The 23,764-nt window shown below is 34.7% G+C and overlaps 1 protein-coding gene across 1 annotated transcript; it reads right to left on the bottom strand.

The window, feature by feature from the left end:
• Positions 1 to 2,773: 2,773 nt before the first annotated feature.
• LOC131029521 (cytokinin dehydrogenase 3-like) lies at positions 2,774 to 3,674 on the bottom strand. The gene is made up of 2 exons (XM_057960025.2): positions 3,068 to 3,674; positions 2,774 to 2,907 (listed from the first exon to the last, which is right to left on the bottom strand). The coding sequence occupies exons 1-2, from the start codon at positions 3,672 to 3,674 to the stop codon at positions 2,774 to 2,776; spliced, it is 741 nt and encodes a 246-aa protein (XP_057816008.2).
• Positions 3,675 to 23,764: the final 20,090 nt, after the last annotated feature.

The following is a 23,764-nucleotide window of genomic DNA, read 5'->3' as shown; positions in this document are numbered from 1 at the left end:
AGTAAAAGTTTTCAATGAAAATGCAACAACTAGTAACACTTGGTAATAAATAATAGTAGTAAGTGAGATAAAACCCAATTAACATTAGTTCCTTCATCATAGAAGAATATGGCCTCAATTATGTATAGCGTTGCACCGACCATGGGAGGAATTAGACTAGAATTAAATGTAGAATTAGGCAAGAAAGGTATGGAAGTCCAACCATTTTTGTTGTTCACTTTAACAAACCCTTCCACGTAACAAAAGCTCCTCCTTGTGCTAAAGAAATGAGAAGCTCTTGATCATGCATAAAATCTATGAAGTTCCAATAAACAAATCTCCATTGACTTGCCTGCAATCAGAGTATTCTTTTATATAGACCATATAGAGTAAGTCAAATATAACAAATTAATAATATGTTAATATAATTATTTCCTATGGAAAAGATCAACTTTAACAATTTTTAATCAATTTTTTTAGACATGTAACAATATGAAACACTTTAAAATAATTTTCTTTTAGAAATTAAAATTCTCAAAATGACGGTAGCCTAACTTTTCTTTAAAAATATCATGAGATATTAATTATATTCCACACATGTTAAACAGATAGGTCACCAACATCAAAACTTGTAAATTTATATCTATGATTATAGATAATATCAATCCATTCTTTTATGTTTAAGATTTTTAAAGGGATATATAAGAATAACTAAAAATGGATTACTAGATTCTTCTCAGCAACGTTCGAACTGGCTTCACTGGTATTTATTTGTGAGATAGGGATGTTTTATCCTTTCACATTGAACATATATTTGATAATATAATTACATATTCCCAAGATGTCAATGAGGATTTGGTTTTAACAATTGCATTCGATAGAAGGATATGTGTTTGGTGTTCTCATTTTCTATGTGCAGGAGGTTTCAGGAAAATGAGAAAATACATAAGGATCCATTCGCCCCTGGAAGATTGAAAAAGAAAGCAAGCACTGAGGCACCACCCGGAAGATATATAAATAATTCCTCAACAACAACATGGAGGAAAGATTTAACACAATAGGTATTGTGTATTTGTAAACTGGCTGGCCAAGCCTTACTGTAAATCAGCAAAATGGCAATTAATGTAAACTCATATGCTAGGAAGAAATTCCTTGGGAGAGACTGGAGGTTTTCTTACCTTGGTTCTTTCCTACCAGTGCCCACACTGAACCGAGGTGTAACTTTTTAGATTCAATAAAAATATTGCGGCTACAGCCTATTACCTATCAAAAAAAATAAAATATGGATTACTAGATTCATTACAATTTTATATTTATTGTATCAAAAACAATGGACTTTGGAGTCTATGGAGAAGTTATTTTTAGTTTACACTAATTTCAATAGTTTTTGAAGGGGAGATGAAATTTTCAATAGCTTAAATTTGATGGTCATGTGATTTTATTTAGTCATATTTACTGTAAAATACAATTAAATTTTGAAGAAGAGAAAGAAAGAGAAGATTTCAATTAAAATATCAAAAAAATTATATGAGTATTTAATATAATTAGTTTATGTATATAATAATAAAATAAAATATATTCTAATATTTAAAGAAAAATTTTAAATGAATAATCACAACAAAAGAAATTGCTCATTCCAATATACAAAATCAACAATGAATATAAGCATGCTCACAATAAGAATTTATAAAATAAGCTTATTTTATCCCATTTATTAATAATAAAGTATTTATAAACAGCTATCTAATTACCTTGTAGACTAATTAGCCTATTATTATTCCTTTGGACTAAAAATATATGTTATATTTAAATTCAGTGACAAAGGGTGGAAAGAATGAGTTTAAAATTTAGTAAGACCCTTGAACTAACCCATTTTTTGAGGGGGTAGGGGGAGATGGGAGAAGATTTCATATTTTTTTGTTAAAAATATTTGTGAAGAAGATATTTGTTTTATGAAACATTACAATTTTGATTTTGTACACAAGAAAAACAATACTAGCACTTTCTTTGAAAATGATATTTTAATATACTGAAATACATAAACTTAATAATTATTTCATAAAAAATAAACAAAAATAATTTATTGATATGTCGATCTACCAAGTTTTTCCTTTACAATAAATACATAAAATAAAAGAACTATTGTTGATGGAGTGTGGGATTGACCCTCCTAGATGCCCTCTACCTCTTCTCATGAGCATCATTGGCTTGACTCATGGAAGTTTCCTCTCCTAGAATAGGCCATCTCTCTAGTTAATTGATATTAACCTTCGACAATCATTTGAAAAAGAAGGAGACACTTTCACTTAGTTCCAATGGATGATGTTGTCCCTAGAAATGTTTGAAGCAACTCAAATGATAAATATCCTCCTCTATTTGACTTTGTTTTAGCTGTTTAGATTTGTTGAGCTTGAACTTTTTAAAGATTCTTTCATCTTTCTTTTAGGCATACCCTAATTAGACTATATTCTACCTTTTATTTTTTAAATATTATATATTCTTTAATAAATTAAATTAAATAAGAAATACTTTTTTTTTTTTTTAAATCAACCTCCAGGCCAAAGAAAATCTCTATAAAATTTGTTACACTAGTCACACTTCTCTCTAACAAATAACAAAATGTGTCTATGGAAAGAAATTTTCATAGAACAAATTTTGTTAACTTAACTCACACACTTGGTTAGAAAAAAATAAAACTTTTTTCCTTTTTTTATTTTCCTCTTTATAACTCTCATTATAAATTTTTCCTTGCCACAATAAGCTTGCAACGAAAAAAAATTTAAAAAACTGAGCTTCATACCCTCTCATAAGTCCTTTGAAGGATGATTTGTGCCCCAGTGATGATTCCAAATTGACCTAATCCTCCAAGGGCTCCATAGAAAAGATCAGGCTGATTCTCTGGACTGCATTTAGTAGCATTTGCATTGCCTGCAATATAAATGTATATAATCAACATTATTGATATAACGAGATTTTTATTTGGGATAGATTCTTATCTTTATGGTACATAAACTATACTAATCATAAATCTTATATAAGATAAACTGATATTGATTTGCAGAGGATAAGCGTAGTATTAGATGGTGACCTATGACAACTTCCAACTGCAATACATTGCTAATTTCAGGTCCATAACGATATGTCTGTCCACTCACTCCAGCATTAGATAAAGTCCCACCAATAGAAAGATCAATATAATCAGTCCATGACTTTGGAGAAAGTCCTGAAGCCTGTGCAGCTCTAAGAACATTCACCCACAATTCACCCCACTTAACATCTGCATAAGATTGACCATCACCTTTCTTGACAATCTTAATTCCTCTTAGGGAACTCATATTCAACACAACTCCATTCAAAGCCAGAGATTGTCCAGACAGAGAATGGCCATTCCCTCTAGCAGCTATAGTTAGATTGGGAGATGCATTTGCTATTTTGATCAGCTTACTGGCAGGTGAGAGGACAGCAGCAGGTTTACTCTTGACCATCCCTCCAAAATCACTAGAAGCTTCTGTTATAGCAGGCCCAGATGTGAATAGGATTGAGCCCTCCAACTTGGACTCTGCAATCATTTTGCATGCATTCTTATCAACTATAGGAGAGGATAAACAATCTCTATATATGTCTCCCCTTGTCCTCACAATAAAGATAATCATAATAAGCCACCACAAGGCCATTGCACCCCTAACACACCCCATTTCAGTCTCAAAGGAACTTGATCAGAGTGATTCTCTTCAATGCTATTTATAAGCAAGACCATCATTGTCCACCCAGATTTTTAGATCACAAAATCTTTGTATGTTCATTTATATAATAAATAAATGGTTTTTAATAAGTAAAATAGATTCGCATTGATCTCTTCTCATATTTTTAAATAAATATTTTTAATACTAATTTATACCATCTTCAAATATTAAAATTATTTTGTTTTTCAGTACATTTCAAACAAAGATTTTGTTTTTCATGACGTACTTGGGAAAATCAAAGACTGTGTTTTCCCAAAGCTTTTATTGATCTTGTGACGTAGGTTGGAGAAGGAAATGGTTTTGATCCAATGACCGCATAAATTATTCTTCACAAACCAGAATAGATTTGAATTCTAGACATAATCACATGCTTTGACCTGGTGCTCACTCATTTCCGATCATTTGGACATTTCACCAAGCATAGATTTTGTATTTGTTTGATTTCTTTCCATATCGAATCTCATGCATATAAAATATTAGTCATTTTAGGAATGAGTGGCTCCTTGGAAAACAATTGGGTGAGATTCCACAAAGCTTTTTGGATGATGAGATGAGGTCTGGTAACAGTGACATTGTGTTAAATATGGGTGGATATAATGGCTTGGAGTAAATGTTGGAAGGGGTTTATCAACTTTAAACATGTCTATAATCATATTGTTTATTAGGTAGCTTCATAAATCATTCCATAAAATGAGATTAGAAAAATGTATATATCATATTGTTAAAGTTATCGATGTTTGGGAAAGATAATTTAATGAAGTTGTTACTATTGTATAGATTAAGGTGTAGTCTATTCTACAAGTATTGAATCAATTATGAGCATAACTTTTCAATATTTTTTTGTCAATAATATATTTAATAGATGATTTTATTCATCACAATTCACATATACCATGGAGTTACTAATATAATCTTGACATATCTATGCACCTTCACATAAAAGACTATTAGATCACTCTCTACTTTACTATCTTTTCTATGGTGTGACCTTATTCTCGTTTACATGTGTACGCTTCCTTATGTTTATAGCACTCTTTTTTGTTATACTACTTTTACATCAGGATGGGATTCCCCTTTGATAAAATCTTGATTAAAGTTAGTTTTCAATCTTTTATAATGCATTTATATATTAAAGGTAACAAAAATTAGGTGCATATATTTCATTGTTATGTTCTCTTTTGTATAATTTCACACTCCAATAATTGTTTTCAATCTCTTGTGTTTGATAGATAAGAAATTGTATAAGACAATGTTTATTTTGTGTTTTCCATTATCTTTGGTTTCTAGTTTATTGTATACATAAAAAATGAAAAGCTATTTTCTGTTGGCATATGCACACTCCAATGAGACATTGTAGGTGATTGAAGGTTTTGTCATTGATGGCAACCTTACAATCCTATGGCACCGGCAAGGCATTATACCGGCACTAGCAAGATCAGACTCTACACCGGCACTCAGACCACCGGCACCGGCAGAGAAAGGAAGCATACGGGCACAGAGGCCGATGGGATTTTTGTTATATTATATTTTGTTTATTATTGTAAAATCTTTGTAAGCCGACTTGGCATCATTGTAAAATGACTCTTATATATGAGAGATCATTATATAACATTTGTAAGCAAGATAGAGGAATTTAATTAGGCAAAATAAGGCAGACCTATTATGCGAATTATAGGTTAAGGGTTTATGTAAGAAGCAGAGCAGCAACTGATACTGGATCTGGCATTATAGATGTTATTCTGAAGCAATACAAGATACTGGATTTGTATAATCCATCATTGTAAGTCAGTGAGACTTCCCATTGAGCAGTGAGCTCTAGACAGTTGGCCTTCCTGCATGTGCAGGCCCCTCTTGTAGCAGTAATATTTTCTTATTGGCCAGTAAGTGAATATTGTGGGTCACAAATCCCACCGAGGTTTTTCCCACACCGGGTTTCCTCGTTAAATCATTGTGTTATGGTGTGTTTTTCATGTGGTTGCTTTTAATTATGTTTATTGCATTATTTCTTGCATACCGGTACACTGTTATAATATGTTCTACATGTTTTAAGTTAAGAAATTCAACTCACCGGCAAGATACTGATTCACCCCCCCCCCCCCCCCCCCCCCTCTCAATATCTATGGGAATCCTAACATTTTCTTGTGTACAATTAACCCAGGAAGACATCCTTTTTCATACTTGCAATGTTAAGTCAACTCATAATGGCTAATAGGCAAAAGAAAAATTGAATTTTAAGATTTAAATTTAGGTTCATTCCCACATGCCTTGGATTGAGCTAGGTGAGTTCTATGCTAGTTGAAAATAAACTTAAGATCGATAACAATAATAATTTTGAAGTAAAAAGTAAATGTATAGAAAGAAATGCAAATAGAATAATAATAATAATGAATCAATAGTAAATGTAAAAATGCCTATAAATAAAAATAAATAGAAATCAAATTATGAAACAAAGCTAAACATAAATATATAATTTTAATTAACGTATAATTACATTCAAAGCATTCGATCCAAGTAAACTTAAATAAAAAATGAAATGGATCTACAAGCTATACAATTTCCAAATACCTAAAATCTATCATTAGGTACCCACCTCCTTATATTCAAACTATCATTTAACTGGATCTTGTGACTATACTTATCATGTTTGACTATACTTGTCATTTAAGATGGGTTGGAGCTCATCTTGCACTTCATTGTGAAATTTCCCTCCCTGTTCCTGTGCAGAGAAAGAATAAGAGAAGCACTCTCTATTTCTGCAATTTTTAAAATTGATAAATATGATTGGTCTTTGATTGAAACTCAAGCTTTTGAATGATAGATATCTTGTGGCTTTGTATATTGAATTTCAGGCGTTCAGAGTCGCCATTAACATATTTTTTGTGTCAGCCAATGGATTAGTACTATAGAAATCCTCTGCTCCGCTAGGGCTTACTTCAAACCTAAACAAAATTTAGTATTGTCACTGGAATTTATTTTTTTAAATACCATATCTATTTTTTTTCTTGATTATAAGGTAAAAACTAAAATACATCGAAGTATAATCTGAGTTCACAAGTGCATAAAGCCTAACAATCTAAACAAACCCATAAATACTTGCCAGTATACCAGTCATAGATTACATTTACATTACATCCTTCTACCAAACCCAGGCTTCTAGCTACAGCCATATACATTTATCAATATGAAGCAAAGGTTAGTACAAAATGCCAATAGTAGAATATGTCAAAATAGCAACCAATATTCTCTACAAACGGAGTCAAAAAATAACAAGGTGCCACAAATAGAAGTCTGCTCTAGATCTAGGCAACCCAACCAAGGGGGCCTTCCATCCACGATAGCCTTTGATCATCCAACCTCCTGGCATTACTCATCATTTGTTGGTGATTCATCACTCCATTCCCTTTTATCTCTTTCATGAGTGCTTCTAAGGTGTTGACAAAGGGAGTTCTCTCTTCACTTAACCTTCCCCGTGAATATCCATGGGAGAGCTCATAGATAAAAATACTGGTGTGTGCATCCTCAAGAAATCTGCAAAAAAAATCTTTGTTGAGTTTGATAACCATTGTGACCTGCGAGAAGACAATATGGAATGTGAGTCTACTAAAAGACTCAGTAAGGTCCCTTTCTATCCCTTGATACTTCTCTAAATTCCTAATCCTCCAAATGTACCAAAGAATTTCACATGAAAGAAAATTCCATAACTAATTAGTGTCTTTTTTAAGTCCTTTCATAAAACCAAATACAACATCAAGTATGCTAATATGCCAAGGAATAATAAATCCAAACAACTTCCAAACCTCTACAGAGCAGTCAAATAATTTTAATATGTCTAACTATCTCTTTAACCTAGAAAATATTACACAAATCATCATTAGAATGTTTAGATCTGATAGGTAACTTAATCAAGCAGAAGCAGCCATTTAAAAGCTTTCTTTTTAGCAGCAACAAGAGAGTTCCAAATATTCTTAAACAGCTTGCCCCATTGAGCAGGGGATGAATTAGAATACCAAATAGTATTAACATGATTAACAATACTCTCATTCTACATAAAATAATTACAAATAGAAATAGATTTAACATTACAGAGCAAGTTACCATCAACCCAAGTAAAGGAAACAAATTTGTTATTAAAAAAATCACATCTTTTGGGTAACTGTAGGGAGTTGCAAGCCTTATACAAGACACTATAAGTTATTTTACTAGACAAGGGAAGTTGATACTTACAAGAGAGCTCATCCCATGAAATGATCATATCATTAGCAATAATATCTTTAAAGCACCTGATTCCTTTGTTGGCTCAAATCTTAGTTGAGAAACCTTGAGTGATTGCAAGGGGTTTGCCACTGTGCATAAGATTACACCAAATAGACCTCTCTCCACACACAAAATCATCCCAGCTGATCCAATTATTACCAATATTATGTCTAACACTCTCCCAAGCCTTCCAAATAGATTTAAAGACAGCAGAACCTGCGCTGGATACTGAGAAATTCTTAGCTATTAGGTCACTAAAGGGAAGGAATTTCCATGATTTGGCATGCTTAGGAACCCCTAATCTAATATTATTTTGAATGAGCATTGTCCAAGTCTTGCCACCTTCTAATGAGTGGAAGATCCACTTAGAACCAAGAGCAATCCCTTAGATTCTAATATCCTTAAGACCTAAACCTCCAAAGGCCTTGTTCATGTAGCACCATTCCCACTTGAATAAGTGCACTTTCTTCTACCCTCTACCATCTGACCATAGGAAATTCCTAATGATCTTCTAAATTTCATTGACCTGGTAGTTACTAAACATCCATATAGAGGCATAGTATATATTGTAAAAGGACAGAACCTTTTGACAAACTTCAATTCTGCCAGCAAGAGAGAGATAGTGTTTATTCCACTTGCTTAAGTTAGTTTCAATCTTCCCCTTAATCCACATCCACATATCTCTGTGACTCGGAGAGACAGCAAAAGGAATCCTCGGGTATCTATGAATTTTATTGGGCCCTCCCCATTGGAACCCAAAGGAAGAGAGCCAATTCAGAGGCCTCTCAGCCCAACTAAGCAAGGTAGATTTGGCCTGGTAAATCTTTGCCCCTCAAGATTCACAAAAAAGGGTAAGTTTGGCAAGTAAAGAAATCATATTATCACAGGAAAGTTACAGGAAGAGATTTGTATCATCACCAAACTGGATGTTAAGCAATTCAGATTTGTCTGGCAGGGAAATACCTTTCACTTTAGGAGAAAGGGAGTTGTCTCTAAGAAGATAGAACAAAGCATCAGAAGCAATCACAAAAAGAGAAAGAGCAAGAGGACATCCTTGCCTAATGGATCTACCAAGCTTAAAGGGTTGAGAGGTAACTCCATTAGCTTCAATTTGAGCATGGGCATCCACAAGGAGGACCTGAACCGAATGGCAGAATACCTCAGGAAAATCAAAGGCGTCAAGCATCATGAAGATAAACTTCCACTCAATTTTGTTGTATGCCTTCTCAAAGTCCAATTAAAACATGGTCACCTTTTAATTCAAAATGCTTGCCCACTCCATAGCCTCCCAACTAGTAATAAGGTTTTCCAAAATATATCTACCTTTAATAAAACCAGTTTGAGTTGCACAACTTTGCTAAAATTTTGTAGGATACATTAAGTAATGTTATAGGCCTCCAATTCTTTATCAAGGATTTGTCCCCTTTCTTTAGGGATGAGTTTGATAAGGTCTTTGTTAATCTCAGGTCCTAGAGAACCTATTACAATGGCTTCTTTATAGACCTCCAACAAATCATAAACAATCTAGTCTATATTCGCCTTATAGAACTCAATAGTAAGCCCATCTAGACCATAAGCATATCTATTTTTGAAAAAATTAAAAAAATATATTTCTAATGGATTTGTGAATTAAATAAGATAGACGCCTCTATAATAATATTTATATATTTCTTTCTCGTGGGGAAATCTATTGGCGGCATAAATCTAGGGATCTATGGCTTGTTGATGCAGATAGGAACACTAAATCTTTTCATTCATCCACTAAATTAAAACGACAGTGGAATAAGATTTATTTTATTCAAGATCTTGATCGAGTTTTCCTTTCGAAGGAGAAGGATATTGTCACTGAGGTTGTTCATTTTTTCAAATCCTTGTTGACTGAGGAGCCTTCTGCTTTTGATGATAGCTTTGCTTGGGCTATCCCTCAACTTATTTCTGTTGAGGATAATAACATGCTTATGGCTCCTTTTTCTGCTCATGAAGTTAAGGAGGTTGTCTTTACCATGGCACCTGACAAGGCTCATGGGCTTGATGGTTTTACTGCTCTATTTTTTCAAAAGTGTTGGTATTTTCTTGGGGAAGAACTTCTTCTTGTTTTATAGGAGGCTAGGTGTAATAGATCCATTTTGAAGGAATTAAATACAACCCTTATTGCCATCATTCCAAAAATAGAGAATCCTAAGTCCTTTGTTGATTTTCTCCCAATTGCATTACGTAATACTTTATATAAGATTATCGCTAAAGCAATCTCTGTGCGGCTTGCCAAGCTTATTCCTAAGATTGTTTCGGGTGAGCAAGGTGGTTTTGTTCTGGGTAGGGAGACGGCGAAAGGAGCTATTGTGGCTCATGAGATTCTGCATTCTATCTCCCATCTTTCTATTCCTACCATGATTCTTAAATTAGATATGATGAAATCTTATGATAGGGTTAGTTTCCAGGCTCTCTCTTCTATTCTTAAACAATTTGGGTTTGGGGTTAAGTGGGTGAAATGGATCTATGCATGTATTTCTACTGCTAGGTTTTTTGTGATTTTGAACGGTTCCCCATGTGGTTTTTTTGCTTCTTCCAAAGGTCTTAGGCAAGGGGACCCTTTGTCTACTTTCTTGTTTATTATATTAGTTGAATCTCTTAGCAGAGTTATTTTGGTTGCAAGGGAGAGTGGTCTATGGAAGGGAATTAGTATTCCACATATGGTTGTTAATCATTCTCATTGTATTTTTGTTGATGATACTTTATTGTTTGGTCATGCCACTATGGGTGAAGCAAAGGTTACTATTAGGATTCTAAAGGATTATTTTACTTTCTCTTATCAGAAGGTGAATAGTGCTAAATCTAAGGTTTTCTTTCTCAATGTTTCCCCTTTGGTGCAATCAAGATTGGCTAACATTTGGGGTTTCTCTATTGGTCAATTTCCTTGTAAGTATTTGGGGATTCCATTTTTCACTAGTTCTGAGAATCATAATTTTTAGGAAACAATTTCTACTACTATTTCATCAAGGGTTCTCTCTTGGACTCATAAATCCAGGCTTACTTTTTCAGGGAAGATTGTGCTTATTAAGGTTTTTTTAAATGTGGTTCCTATTTATTTGATGTCTGTTTTAAAGGCTCCCAAGAAATCAGATTCTAATTTATAGTCAATTCTGAGGTTTTTTCTTTGGAATGATAATGTAAATAAAAGGGCTTGAATCCCTTTGTTGGCTTGGGATAAGATCTGTTCTTTGAAGGATAGGGGTGGTGTTGGGATTAGGGACTTAAGTAAGAAAAAATTGGCTTTAGGTGCTAAATTAGTTTGGAAGTTATATAAGCAACCCTCTTCTAAGTGGATATCTATTTTATTTGCAAAGTATTTAAGAAATCATTCCAGGGAGGCAATTTTTACTGCCACCTCGCTTCCTAAGGGTTCTGCAATTTGCAACTTCATGTCTTATTGTAGGTCTGTTATTCTTCCTAGTTTATCTTGGCTTGTGCATAATGGTCGAAAAGCTAGATTTTGGGAGGAAGTTTGGAATGGTTTCTCTGCTCTAACTAGTCTGAGAGATTGGTCATCTCTTATGTCTCTTTTGAAATCTTCATGGGGGCTATTTGTGGCTGATTATTTTTTTGTAGATTTCTCTGGGTCTGTCCCGGTTGCCATATGGAAATCAGTAGAGTCTCTTTTGGTTGATCAAGAGCTCAAGACTTCTTTTGTTGAGGAATTAAGTAAACATCAACTTCTTTACTCTGAGGCGGATGATGAGCTTATTTGGGCTCATTATAAGTCTGGAGAGTATTCAGTTAAAGATGGATACAATTATTTATCTTCTACTTGTAGGGGGAAGACATGGCCCTCTTGGTTGTTTTGGCATGTTGCCTATCTTCCAAAGGCAGGAGCTTTTGCTTGGTTGTCTATCCAAGATAGAGTCCTCATGCGTATGAGGTTGGATAGGCTAGGATCATTGTTGTTTTTCCATGTGTCCTGTGTGGTGGATCATTAGAATCAGCTGATCATATTTTTCTTCATTATCCTTTTGCTTCTCAATGTTGGTACTGGCTTTTTAAGAAATTAAATTGGTCGGCGACTTTATGTGGGGATCCTTGGTCTCAATTTAAGGGTTGGTCACTGTTATGTTCATTTTCTTTCTATGCTTGTACGTGGATTATTGCCCCTTCTATTCTAATTTGGAAGATTTGGCTGGAAGGGAATAATAGAATTTTTAGGAAACACTCTTCCTCATTGACGGATGTGCTTTTTTGTATTGAGAAATCAATCTCGGAATCTACTTTGGCCTTTATTTATAAGGGTCTTAGTCCTAAATGCACTTTTACTTTGTGGGATAGTTGGATCAAAGGGCATTGGTTGGCCTTATATTTCCTTCCTATGCAAGGGGCCATTTCTAAGAAAAGGTCTCCCCCAATTAATAGAAAAGAGGTGGTTTGGTTACCCCCCCCTTCCAAACATAAATTAAATTTTGATGGGGCTTCTCAAGGCAATCTAGGGAAGTCTGCCATTGGGGTGATGGTTTCTGATGAAAATTCCAGAGTCATCAATGCTCAATGTCAGTTTATTCCTGATGGGACAAATAATGTGGCTGAATTGCACACTCTGTTTGTTGGGCTTGATTTTCTTCTTTCATTAAACCTCTCAGATGTTGTGATAGAAGGAGACTCATTAGTTGTCTTTTATGCGATTATAAATCGCACTTGTAACTCTTGCCATCTAAAATATTGGTTGGACAAGGTTCTATTGCAGCTTGAGTTCCTTAATTCTTTCTCTATTTCTCACTGTTATAGAGAAGCTATGTGTTGCGGATTTTTTGGCAAATATGGCTTTAAATGAAAATATTAAAACTTTGGTTGATATTGAAGAGAGTTGCCTGCCTCCTCATCCTTTGAAGTCTTAAAGTTTCCTTTTGTAACCTTTGCCTTGACCTCGCATCTTGTTTGGGATTGCCAACATGTATGCAACTTAGTGTGATGGTGTATGGGGCCTTCTTGGCCGCTTTATATCACCACATTAATTTTGCATGTTTGCTTGTAATTTTAAAGAGGGTGTTGGCCAGTGCCTAGCTCTTGGGTTGCTTCTGTACAGCGTATTGTTCTTGATTGCATTATTATTCTCATTATACTGGTTGCTTGCACGGTCTCTCTTCTAATAAACTTTAATGATTGTCCTTTGTATTTATAGTGGCGGCTTGCACGTATGATTATTTGATATTTATTTAATTGTTTGTTCTTTGATGTGGCGGTTTGTGTATGCTTATTGGCATGGTCATGGGGATATGGCTCATGCGAATATCTTGCATTTACTGCAGGAATTATGTGAAAGTTATGCTTGCTGCTTAAATGAGGTTTATTGATTGTTTTTCCTCAAAGGTGGCGGTCTGAATTATTATATAATGGTTGGCACAATGAGTTACTTTCAATTATAAGAGGTGGTTTGATTTCTAACCTTTATGATGACATGATGTTTGCTCTTCTATCCTTTTTGGATCATGTGTCTCCAGATATCTTGGTTGTGGTTGTTGATGTGTTTTCAAGTATTCATTTCCTTCTTGATTCGTTGAAGGCTCTAATGTCTCTTCCGAGTGTAGTTTTGCCTCCACAGGTGGTTGCTCTAGAAGGTCAAAATGCAGGGGCTTCCCAGCCTTTGCCTTCTCCTAAGGAAGGTCCCAGCACTTGGTTTTTGCACTCTTGATGCTTCATGATCACCTTCTTCTCTGATAATTTTGTATCTGCTTCACATATTCTAGGGGCTGCACTTTATTGATGTAACTGGTTTTGTTGGCCCTTATGGTTTTTTGGGGATGGTTTGGGGCTAGTTTGGATTATTCACTTCTCCTCTTCGAATATAATCGATTGTACTATTTTCCCATTAGGACTTTATGAGCAAGACAGGAGGTTTTATTTTCCTGGTTCTTTCCTACCGATGCTCTTTGAACCAGGTTTGTGTATAAAAATTATAAATATTAATAAAATTAGTTGTCTTCCACTTATATATATATATATATATATATATATATATATATATATATATATATATATATATATATATATATATATATCTTTTATTTATTTATTCTAAATTTAGCATATGCTAACTTTATTTATTTAAGAAAACATATAATTTAAATTATTGAGATGTTATTATTTTTCTTATATTAGTTAGCTTTTTGCAAGCTAATTGTGTTGTGGGGTCATCCCCTTTAAAGAACTATTTTTATTTACCTAAGAATTATTTTATTTTATTTAAAATTATTTAAGAATTATTCTTTTAATTTTAATTTATTTGGAATGTTACTTTTTTTTAGTGGATTTGTAGTTTAAATAGAATAGAGGCTTCTATAATAATATGTCTATCTTTTACATTTTTTTAAAAAAATTTAGACATGCTAATTTTATTTAATTAAGAGTTATTTTATTTATTTAAAATTATTTAAGATTTTTTTTTAATATTGTTTATCTTATTTTCATTTATTTGAAGTGTTACTTTTATGTACTAAAAAAATATTTTGCTTTATCTTAAAATTATTTATGAATTATTATGTTTACATTATTTATTTTATTTTTATTTATTTGAAGAGTTATTTTTATTTAATTATAAGTTATTTCATTTTTATTTAATTAATAATACTTAAATAATATATTGAATAGATCTGTGCAAAAAGAAAATAATATAGTATTGAGAAAAATAGACGATATAGGGCAGATTGTTTAGGTCTAAGTGGGATCAAACTCAAAACAAAACACAAGAAAATTCTATGTGAGTTCAAATCCAAACATCAAGAAACAATAAAGTCAAACAAGAAGAACAACACCATCAAGTGGAAGATCGTGGACATCTAATTTATCTCAAACATTAGCATGCATAATACCTTCATTAATACAAATTAATAAACAACAATAAGAAAACCCAAATATATTAAAAGTAACTTTATCAAAACGAACAAAGAAATCTATATTTAGTAAAAATATCAAAAGTATCATAATGTTATGTTTTCATGTTAAACTTGTTCTTTTGATAATCACATCTAATATAAACAAACATGTTTTTCCTTTTAAAAAATTAAATACATGTCTTTATTTTCGTCTTTTTTATTAAATTATTTATCTATCCCTTCACCATATCAATGGTATACAAGGTTATTAATAAAGAGCAAAGATGAAAAAAAAAAAGTCGGCATGGAATACTTTCCTTCATCCTTAATTTATTCAACCATTGTTTAATAGTCTGAGAAGAGAGCAAGACCTATGAAACCAAGATCTTGGCATGTTTGTGCATTCGTATGCTCTGATTTAACAAGTCATATCACACAAAATACAATGATAATACACCACAATACTTGTACCATTAAATTTATTAAAGGATATGCTACATGATTCAACTAAATTTTCTTATCATGAATTTTATCTGAATAGGTTGCATGCTCACATTAGAAGCCACGTTATTTTTTTTTTTATGAATCGCATGCCTTCCACATAAGGAGTTCCATGTCTTCCAAGTATTTTTCATTATAAATAGATTGAAGTAGCAGTCCTACGTTGTCTTAAACTGTGTTGAAATTATGCCCACATCTATTGGGTATTTTTTGTATCTTCCAATGTTTTACAAAATCTATAACTTATAAACAAGTGTGTTTCATGTATTTTTCCAATCATCTTAGATATGATAAATGAGGAATGAAATATAAATGAATTTAATTTGGAAAACAAAGTCTTATAAATTTTGGGGTAAAGAAATGTGTAAAATTTCTTATATCGTTGAATGATTAAAATTTAACTATCATCAGACAAAAAAGTTACAAATCTTTCAATATTTTACAGATAAAAAGATAAAAATATTCTAATTCAGTTGTAAAAAGACTTTGTCCTGTTTAAGGATATATTTGTTTGTTTCATGTGACTGAGAATTGCTAGAGCTTCAAATTGTATCAAAACCTAATCTAAATTTACCTTATAAGGATATGCATATTTGAGATGAATTTAAATCATATTCAAGTTATTCGAGATATTATTCAAAATTTAGTGTGCTTCATGCATATATCTAGCATCTTATGATATAGTGTCATTCACTTATGTGGCAAAATAACATCTTTTCGACAATTGAAACTTTCCTTTCCGCACACCTAAAAACAAATTTTAACTCACATCCATTTTTTGTGTTTAAAAGTATAAAAATAATCTTTTGTGATATGTTTTGATTACTTTTTGTTTGTTGTGAATACATTCAAATAGCTCTTGAGTTTAAAGAACAAATAAAATAATAATAAACAACAATTAAAGACAATAAAAAATACACACATAATACAATGAATTACTTATGTGGTTGATTATTAAATGTTCTATCCATGGGAAAGCAAGGCAATATATTTTTTTAGTTTTGTTGATACATAATGTATAATTTTCTCATTCTTTTATACAAATTATTAACCATTCAAATATGAAGAGACAAAGAAATGAAGATACGAAGGAAAAGATCATCAGATTACAATTGGACTTCACATTCTCAATAATCTCCCACTTCAAGTCTAACCCATACAATCACAAACAATGATATTCCCTAAGTTTCCACTCTTGATGTCACATTTTAACCAAGCCCAAAGAAGCTTTGTAAGACTCTAGTGCTAAAGAACACTTCGTATTAGTCTTCTCCAGGTCATGTCAAAGTCAACATTTATCTTGTCAAAAGCATCATCCCTTAAATGAGTGTCACTAGAAGTGGAGAGAACTTCAAAACACCATCTCCAACTTCAAACATTGAAACATCAAATTGTCCATCACCAACATAAAAAAAAAAGTATAATTTTATTATACTTTGTTTCAAATTCATGTGTTAATGAAGCAACAGTAGTTTCATTGATAATCCTCAAAACTTCCAACTTGGTAATTCGCCCAACATCCTTGAGAATTTCATCCCTATATCCCAAATACTCCCCAGACATGAAGTGGCATGAAATGATGCTCCTAAATCCAACACACAAACGTCTTTTGTCTATTATTTTCTGGTTACAATAAGAGAACCAACATTATCTTCATACATGTCAAATAAACAATCTCAAAGACCTTTTGTTGTCTTTTTTGTTGCAACCTTGAACAACACATTACTTTAGAGAAAGAATTGTAATTTCACTGCCTTCTTCTTCAATTTATCCAACTCTTCATTGCACATCCTGGGACCAAATTATTTACCTTTGCATCCAAGGTTATAGCAGGGTATTTTTGAAATAACAAAGCTTCTATTTGTAGCTTCCACATTCCAAGGTTTTGTCCTGAGAATTTTTCAATTCTCCATTTATCTACTTCTTCCATTTTTCTTCAATTTCCTCAAAAGAAATCTTACAATTTCTCCTGAACTCTAATACTAATTGTTGAGTTTAAAGAGAAGATAAAAGAGTAATAAACTAAAACAAAAACTTTTTAAAAAGAGACAATTATGAATAGACACATAAAATAACAAATTATATGGTTCACCATTAAAGGCTACATCCACGGGAAAGAATACCAATATCTTTATTCACTATTTTTCTGATACATAATACATAATTTTCTCATCCTTTTATACAAAGGTTTAAATCTTCAACTATAAAGAGATTAGAAAAGAAATGAAGAGGCAACAAATAAATTGAAGAAGATAGGGTGATTACTGACTATTTAGACTCCAAGATTCATGGCAAAACTACTAAATGCACCAACCTTGAGGAAGAGATTGTCTTTCTAAAGAAAGAATTGGAAGAGGCCAAAAAATTTAACATGCTAGACAAAAGTAAAGATGATCCTTTTGTTTGAAAAAGGAGAATTCTCTAAAACATATATGGATAGTAGAAAGAATGAGAAAGAGACAACACATGATGAAACCAAGAAGACAAATACAAAAGAAAATAAGCTCAGACATCTTCAAATCCAAAAGAAGAACTTTCAAAGATTTACTTCTAGGCAAACTGCACCAAGCAGTTATTCTCAATCTTTCAATGGTAATTGATATTGTTGTAACAAGTATGGTCATAAGGCTATTGAATGTAAAATAAAGATGCTCAGATGAATTCAATTAGAGCTCCAAGTATAATGTTATGAACTCTCAATCATTACATGGTCAATGCTATGTTTGTAATAAGTTTGGTCACAAGGCTAATGACTACAGAAGTAAAATAAGGAATAATTACATGAGTAGTATCAATGCTACGACATCTTATTCCTTCAATGGGTACTGCTACAAATGCAACATGTTTGGTCATAAGGCTTCAAATTGTAGATCCAATATGGGAAGAAATAGTTATTCTCCACAACATAGTATCACTTGCTATAATTTCAACAAACCAAGACTTATTGCTAGATTTTGTAGAGGGAAGAATGTAAGGTTTTTTACTCCACATAAGAAGATTGAATTGGAATAGGAAAAGATGAAGATGAGATATTAAATGAATTTGTTCTTCTTAAATGTAGAAAAATTCAGATGAGATAGTAAATGAATTTGTGCTTCTATCTAGTACCAAAGAGTCTTTCAGGAATTAAAAAGAAATCTGGTGCAGGAACACCCAAAGACACAAATGAAGCCTAAAGAGTCTAATATCACCCATGAGGTGAAACTATAATGACCTTGTCACATTGACATCATATGTAGTAGGCTGATAGGTTTCTGAGTTAATAACACCCAATTGATGTAAGACATTGTCATGGTTGCATTTTATAAGCCACCGTGGACAAATGACCATGTGGGTCAGTAGGAGTCTAGGCATGAGTCAGGAAATAAATATTGGTCTTAGAAACATTAGACCAACCCTTGGAATAGGCCGAATAAGCCTTGGAGTCACCAAATTGGAAAGTTGCAAGTTGACAACTTTTGTTGTCATTGCAAAATATTGTAAAAAGGGGTAACTAATCCTCCAACGGTTTAAAAGTTTGAAAAGTGGTTGGAAACCATTAGGGAGGCTATATTAGGCCCACTTGTATTGATTATAGGATTGTTAAAAAATTTGTTGAATTTGGTGATGTTTTGGAGTTTTGGAGTAATACAATATTCTTGGAGTTTCCTGAAAATCTATGTGTTTGATGTTCATTTCTGATCTGTACGGATTGTCGGATGCCTAAACCCAATTGGATCAGTTAGGGAAATCTCTTACCTTTCATTTGAATCAATTTTAGGTCCTGTAACAATCGGATTGTATAGATCCATCAAAACCTATCCGGACTGGTCACAAACCCTGCCAACACCCAAGGTTTTACTATAAAAATGTCCTTAATATGACATTTTCACCAGAGGACCATACAACCTGTGGGAAAATGTTAGAGGGGTCATTATACCATAATATTTTGGTGTTGCTTTTCAGGGATTCTCCAAGCCTGAGGAGATTGAATTGACCCTAGGCGGGCATCTCTATGTGACCGCCTGAACTATAGAAGTGAAAATCACTTGCAATAGGAAAAGGAGATGGGATCAAGTCCTGAAACCTTGGATTTTGTGGTTTGACATCTTACCCCACCTTGCAGAAGTGTTGGTTTAGTCAGGGGACTAATACAAGGGGTACTTTTTTTGTAAATTAGGCCTAATTGGCTTAATTAAGTTTGTAAGGACAGTAAGGGTACAGACCTTTAAAATTGGGGTTAGATTCTAAGCCTTCAAGGAATTGTGTAACTGGGTAAATGGTATCTAAATATTCCCCTATTTCATCTTATCCTTTGGAAGTTTATTAAGTTTTGTGAGAAAAACTCAACCGGTAGGGCTACTTGATAAATAGGACAGTTGTGAAACAAGTACTATAGGAGTTGAGAAATACAACCCCACAGTAGCCTGAAGATCTTCTACAAGCTGAATAACCTGTTACAAGGAGAAGCAATGAAGCAAAATCTAAAGAACATACAAAACACAGGAAAAATATTCTCAAAATATGAGAGCTCCAATTCACCAAAAAAGTATTGTGAAAGATAATACAATGAAAAGAAAAATTAACCTCTAATAGATCAAGAAACCCTAAAAAGGGAAAACCCTAGGCTTGCACATAATAATTAATTAAAATAATTAATTATATGCACCTAATGTTAGCTTAAGTGTAAGAAGATAATTGGGAACTTAAAGAATTAAACAAATATTGTTTAATTAATCAAGTAAAGACCCAATTACTCTAACACCCCCCCTAAATCTAGACTTAGGGAGAAGCTAAAACCTAGAACAACTACTGAAAGCATGAAAGATGGGTCCCGGCAACAAGGCCTGAACAGGTACCCAAATACACAGAAATCTCTATGAAACGGAAACAAAGGAGAAAACCCAGTGGAAAAAAACTCCTCTCCAAAAAGAGATAAAAGAACATGCTGAAAGAAGAAGAAGGAAGGAAGGCCTCATAAAGACCCCCCAAGGACAACTTCCTTCACCCCAAGCATAGAGCGCAACTGAAGATAGCGCGACAATGCAAAAGGTTTCGTGAAGATGTCTGCAACTTGCTCAGAAGTGGGAATGTACTCCAGAATGAGAACACCATCCTGAATCAACTGACAGATGAAATGCATGTGAAGCTCAATGTGCTTCGTCCGCTGATGCTCTACCGGGTTGTGGGAAATATGAATAGCACTATGATTGTCACACCAAAGAACAGTGGGACTATCAGGAGGAAAACCAAACTCAGTCAGCAACTGTCGAAGCCATAAGATCTCCTGACTAGCGAGCACAGCAGCTTAGTACTCAGCCTCTGTAGATGATAAAAACAACCAACAAGCAGGTGCGGGTGCAGAGTTTTTTCTTTGTTCTCATGGCAGATCCTTCAGTTGAGTTGTTGACTTCACACAACTATCACACCTAGAAGCCCCGCATCACGAGGCTTCTTAGGTCACGAGGGTTGTGGGATTCTTTGGATGAGGTTCAGCTAGACCTACAGTGTTCTTATGAGATTCTTATGTACCAGAACAAGCTAGATGAGGCCATGGGTTTGATCTCTTTGCATGTCTCCAACAGTCTTATGTTTCACCTTGATGAGTTGCTTACTCCTCGGGATATGTGGTTGAAGTTTGATTCTCTCTTTGGGAGGGTCAATGAGATTTGTGGATAACAGATTGAGGCAGAGTTGACTTCTTTGTTACCTGATTCCTTTCCCACTATTGAGGATTTTTTGAACAAATTCAAGACTACTAGATCTGTTCTTTGGGGATGTGGAAAGAACAAGACTGATAAAGAGTGCATTCATTTGATTCTTTTGAAGCTTTGGGGTCACTTTCAGTTTTTTGCCTCTACTTTCTACTCCACCATGGATGGCTTGGGTACTAATTTCACCATGCCTAGCTTTGATGTCTTTTGTGAGCGATTGTCTTGTGAGCAATCTCATCTTTCTCAGCTGGATACGCTCTTAGGCTCCAAGAACAAAGCATTGGTTGCTCAGTCCTCTAAGGAGAAGGAGAAACAGAAGCAGAAACCGAAGCCGAAAAAGCCTTCTGCAGGTAGTGAGAATTCCTCCAAGCCTGCTCCTAAGTCTGATTCAAAACCATTTCCTCCCAAACAAGGGAAATCTTCACAGTTCGGTGAGTCTTCCTCCAAGACTAAGAAGAAATTATCAGACACTTGCAGTTTTTGTGGCAAGGACGGACATCCAGTTTTCAGGTGTTGGAAACGATTAGAGGCTTTAGAGGAAGCCATGCAGCAGCATCACATTTCCTCACCTCAGGTGTCTTCTCCTTCTACAGGGAAAGGTCATGCTCTCACTGCTAGAGCTTCGACCTATGGGTCCACATGGATTCTAGATTCTGGTGCTTCTCACCGTATGACACACACTCAGCAGTTGGTTACTTCTCTTGCCTCTTGTGGTATTTCACAGATTGCAGTGGGTGACTCAGTTCAACTTTCCGTCTTGGGTTCAGGTTCTGTCTCTTTGGATGGGGGTACTCTACAGGATGTTCTAGTTGTCCTTGAAATCTCGACGAGCCTCCTGTCCATTTATCAGATTTGCCACTCTGGCTCTGGTAAGACAGTTGAGTTCTCACCACATGATGTGGTTATTCGGGACCTCCATGACCCTAATTTGGTTGTGGCTTCTGGTAGTGTGGATTCTGCATCTCGTCTCTATAGATTTGATGAATTTGAGCCCTCCTCGAGTATAGGTTCATCTCTCATAGCACATGCAAATTCAGTGAGTAAGCTTTGGCATGAGCGATTGGGCCATGTCAATTATAGATATCTTCAGCAGATGGGTACACAGGAACTTGTTCTTGGGCTCCCACAGATTTCCTGCACTGATGGTGTTTGTCATGGTTGTGTGCTTGGAAAGCATCACAGAGATCCCTTTCTGAAGGGGAGAGCCTCTTGTGCTTTGGCACCCTTGGAGTTGATTCACAATGACCTCATGTCATTTCCCACTCCTTTTTCAGGGGCCAAGTATGTACTCACTTTTATTGATGACTTCTCAAGGCGCACATGGGTGTACTTTCTTAAGTACAAGTCTGATGTCTTTGATTCCTTTCGAATCTTCAAGACATATGTAGAGAAGCACTCTGGCTGTTCTATTCGGCGGATACGTACAGATAATGGGGGGGAGTATGTGAATCAGGCTTTCAGAGATTTTTGCACTGAGCATGGTTTGCAGCATCAGTTTACTGTGTACGGCCCTACGGACCTGTCAGGCCAGCCCCACCCGGCACTGCCGGCTGTTCCTGACTCTGGCTCCAGCAACCAGACCCTCACCGGCCCCAGCCCCTGCTGGCTCCAGCCCTCCGACCCCCGCCAGCCACCACCTGCCAACCCTCCGGCCCCCGCCAACCACCGCCACCCCGACACTCCGCCCCCGCTCTGCCCTGCTCCGACCCAGTGCAGCTCTGCCCCAGCTCCGCTCAGCCAGGGCCGCACCACGTCCGCCTGGCCTGAGCTCCTCCTCCTCCCGGCCTGCGCTCCTCCTCCGACCAAACCTCCACCAGCTCCTCCTCTCTAGTCTTTTTGAGAGGGGGTTGGTTTTTTTGGCCTAGATTGTGCATCCGAAGTCGGATTTTGGCGAACGAATAGGCGTTGGAAAGGTGATTCTGAGTCAGACCTCGTGGTGGTGGATTTTTTTCTTGAATCTTCTATTTGACTAGGTTTTTTACCAGTCAAAGTCGGGCTTCTTTTTTGCACTTCCGGGGCCGTAGAATGGGCAAACGGACTCCGTTTTTCGAAAATGAATAGGCGTTGGAAAGCTTTGATACCATATAGGAGTTGAGAAATACAACCCCACAGTAGCCTGAAGATCTTCTGCAAGTCGAATAACCTGTTACAAGGAGAAGCAATGAAGCAAAATCTGAAGAACATATAAAACACAGGAAAAATATTCTCAAAATATGAGAGCTCCAATTCACCAACAAAGTATTGTGAAAGATAATACAATGAAAAGAAAAATTAACCTCTAATAGGTCAAGAAACCCTAAAAAGGGAAAACCCTAGGCTTGCACATAATAATTAATTAAAATAATTAATTATATGCACCTGATGTTAGCTTAAGTGTAAAAAGATAATTGGGAACTTAAAGAATTAAACAAATATTGTTTAATTAATCAAGTAAAGACCCAATTGCTCTAACAAGTACCCCCTAGTGCATTTGACCGTCAAACCTAATGGATATTTTGAGTTGGCTGGACCACCAATAGACAAAATCCAATAGGTTTCCATCCCACTAATATCGAAAGATTGTCTACCATTCACACAAGGGTTCGGTGTTCCCATCCCACGGGTACCAGAAGATACAAATCATTTATGAATCCTGTCACACAATTTATTGTGTGAGTTGAGTACTTGGTAGGTGTTTTGTTTGACACCATGAACAAATAAAAAACTTGGTTTGGACATAGTAGTTATGGGTGAGAGAATA

Source organism: Cryptomeria japonica, chromosome 5 (assembly GCF_030272615.1).
Source record: "Cryptomeria japonica chromosome 5, Sugi_1.0, whole genome shotgun sequence".
NCBI lineage: Eukaryota > Viridiplantae > Streptophyta > Pinopsida > Cupressales > Cupressaceae > Cryptomeria > Cryptomeria japonica.
Note: the sequence above shows the minus strand (reverse complement) of the source record. Positions and strands in the feature narration are given on the sequence as shown.

Coding starts and splice junctions, on each gene's coding strand:
- LOC131029521 (XM_057960025.2), bottom strand. CDS start 3,674: ATGGGGTGTGTTAGGGGTGCAATGGCCTTGTGGTGGCTTATTATGATT. Junction 2,908..3,067: donor GCAGTTGGAAGTTGTCATAG/GTCACCATCTAA, acceptor TTTATATTGCAG/GCAATGCAAATGCTACTAAA.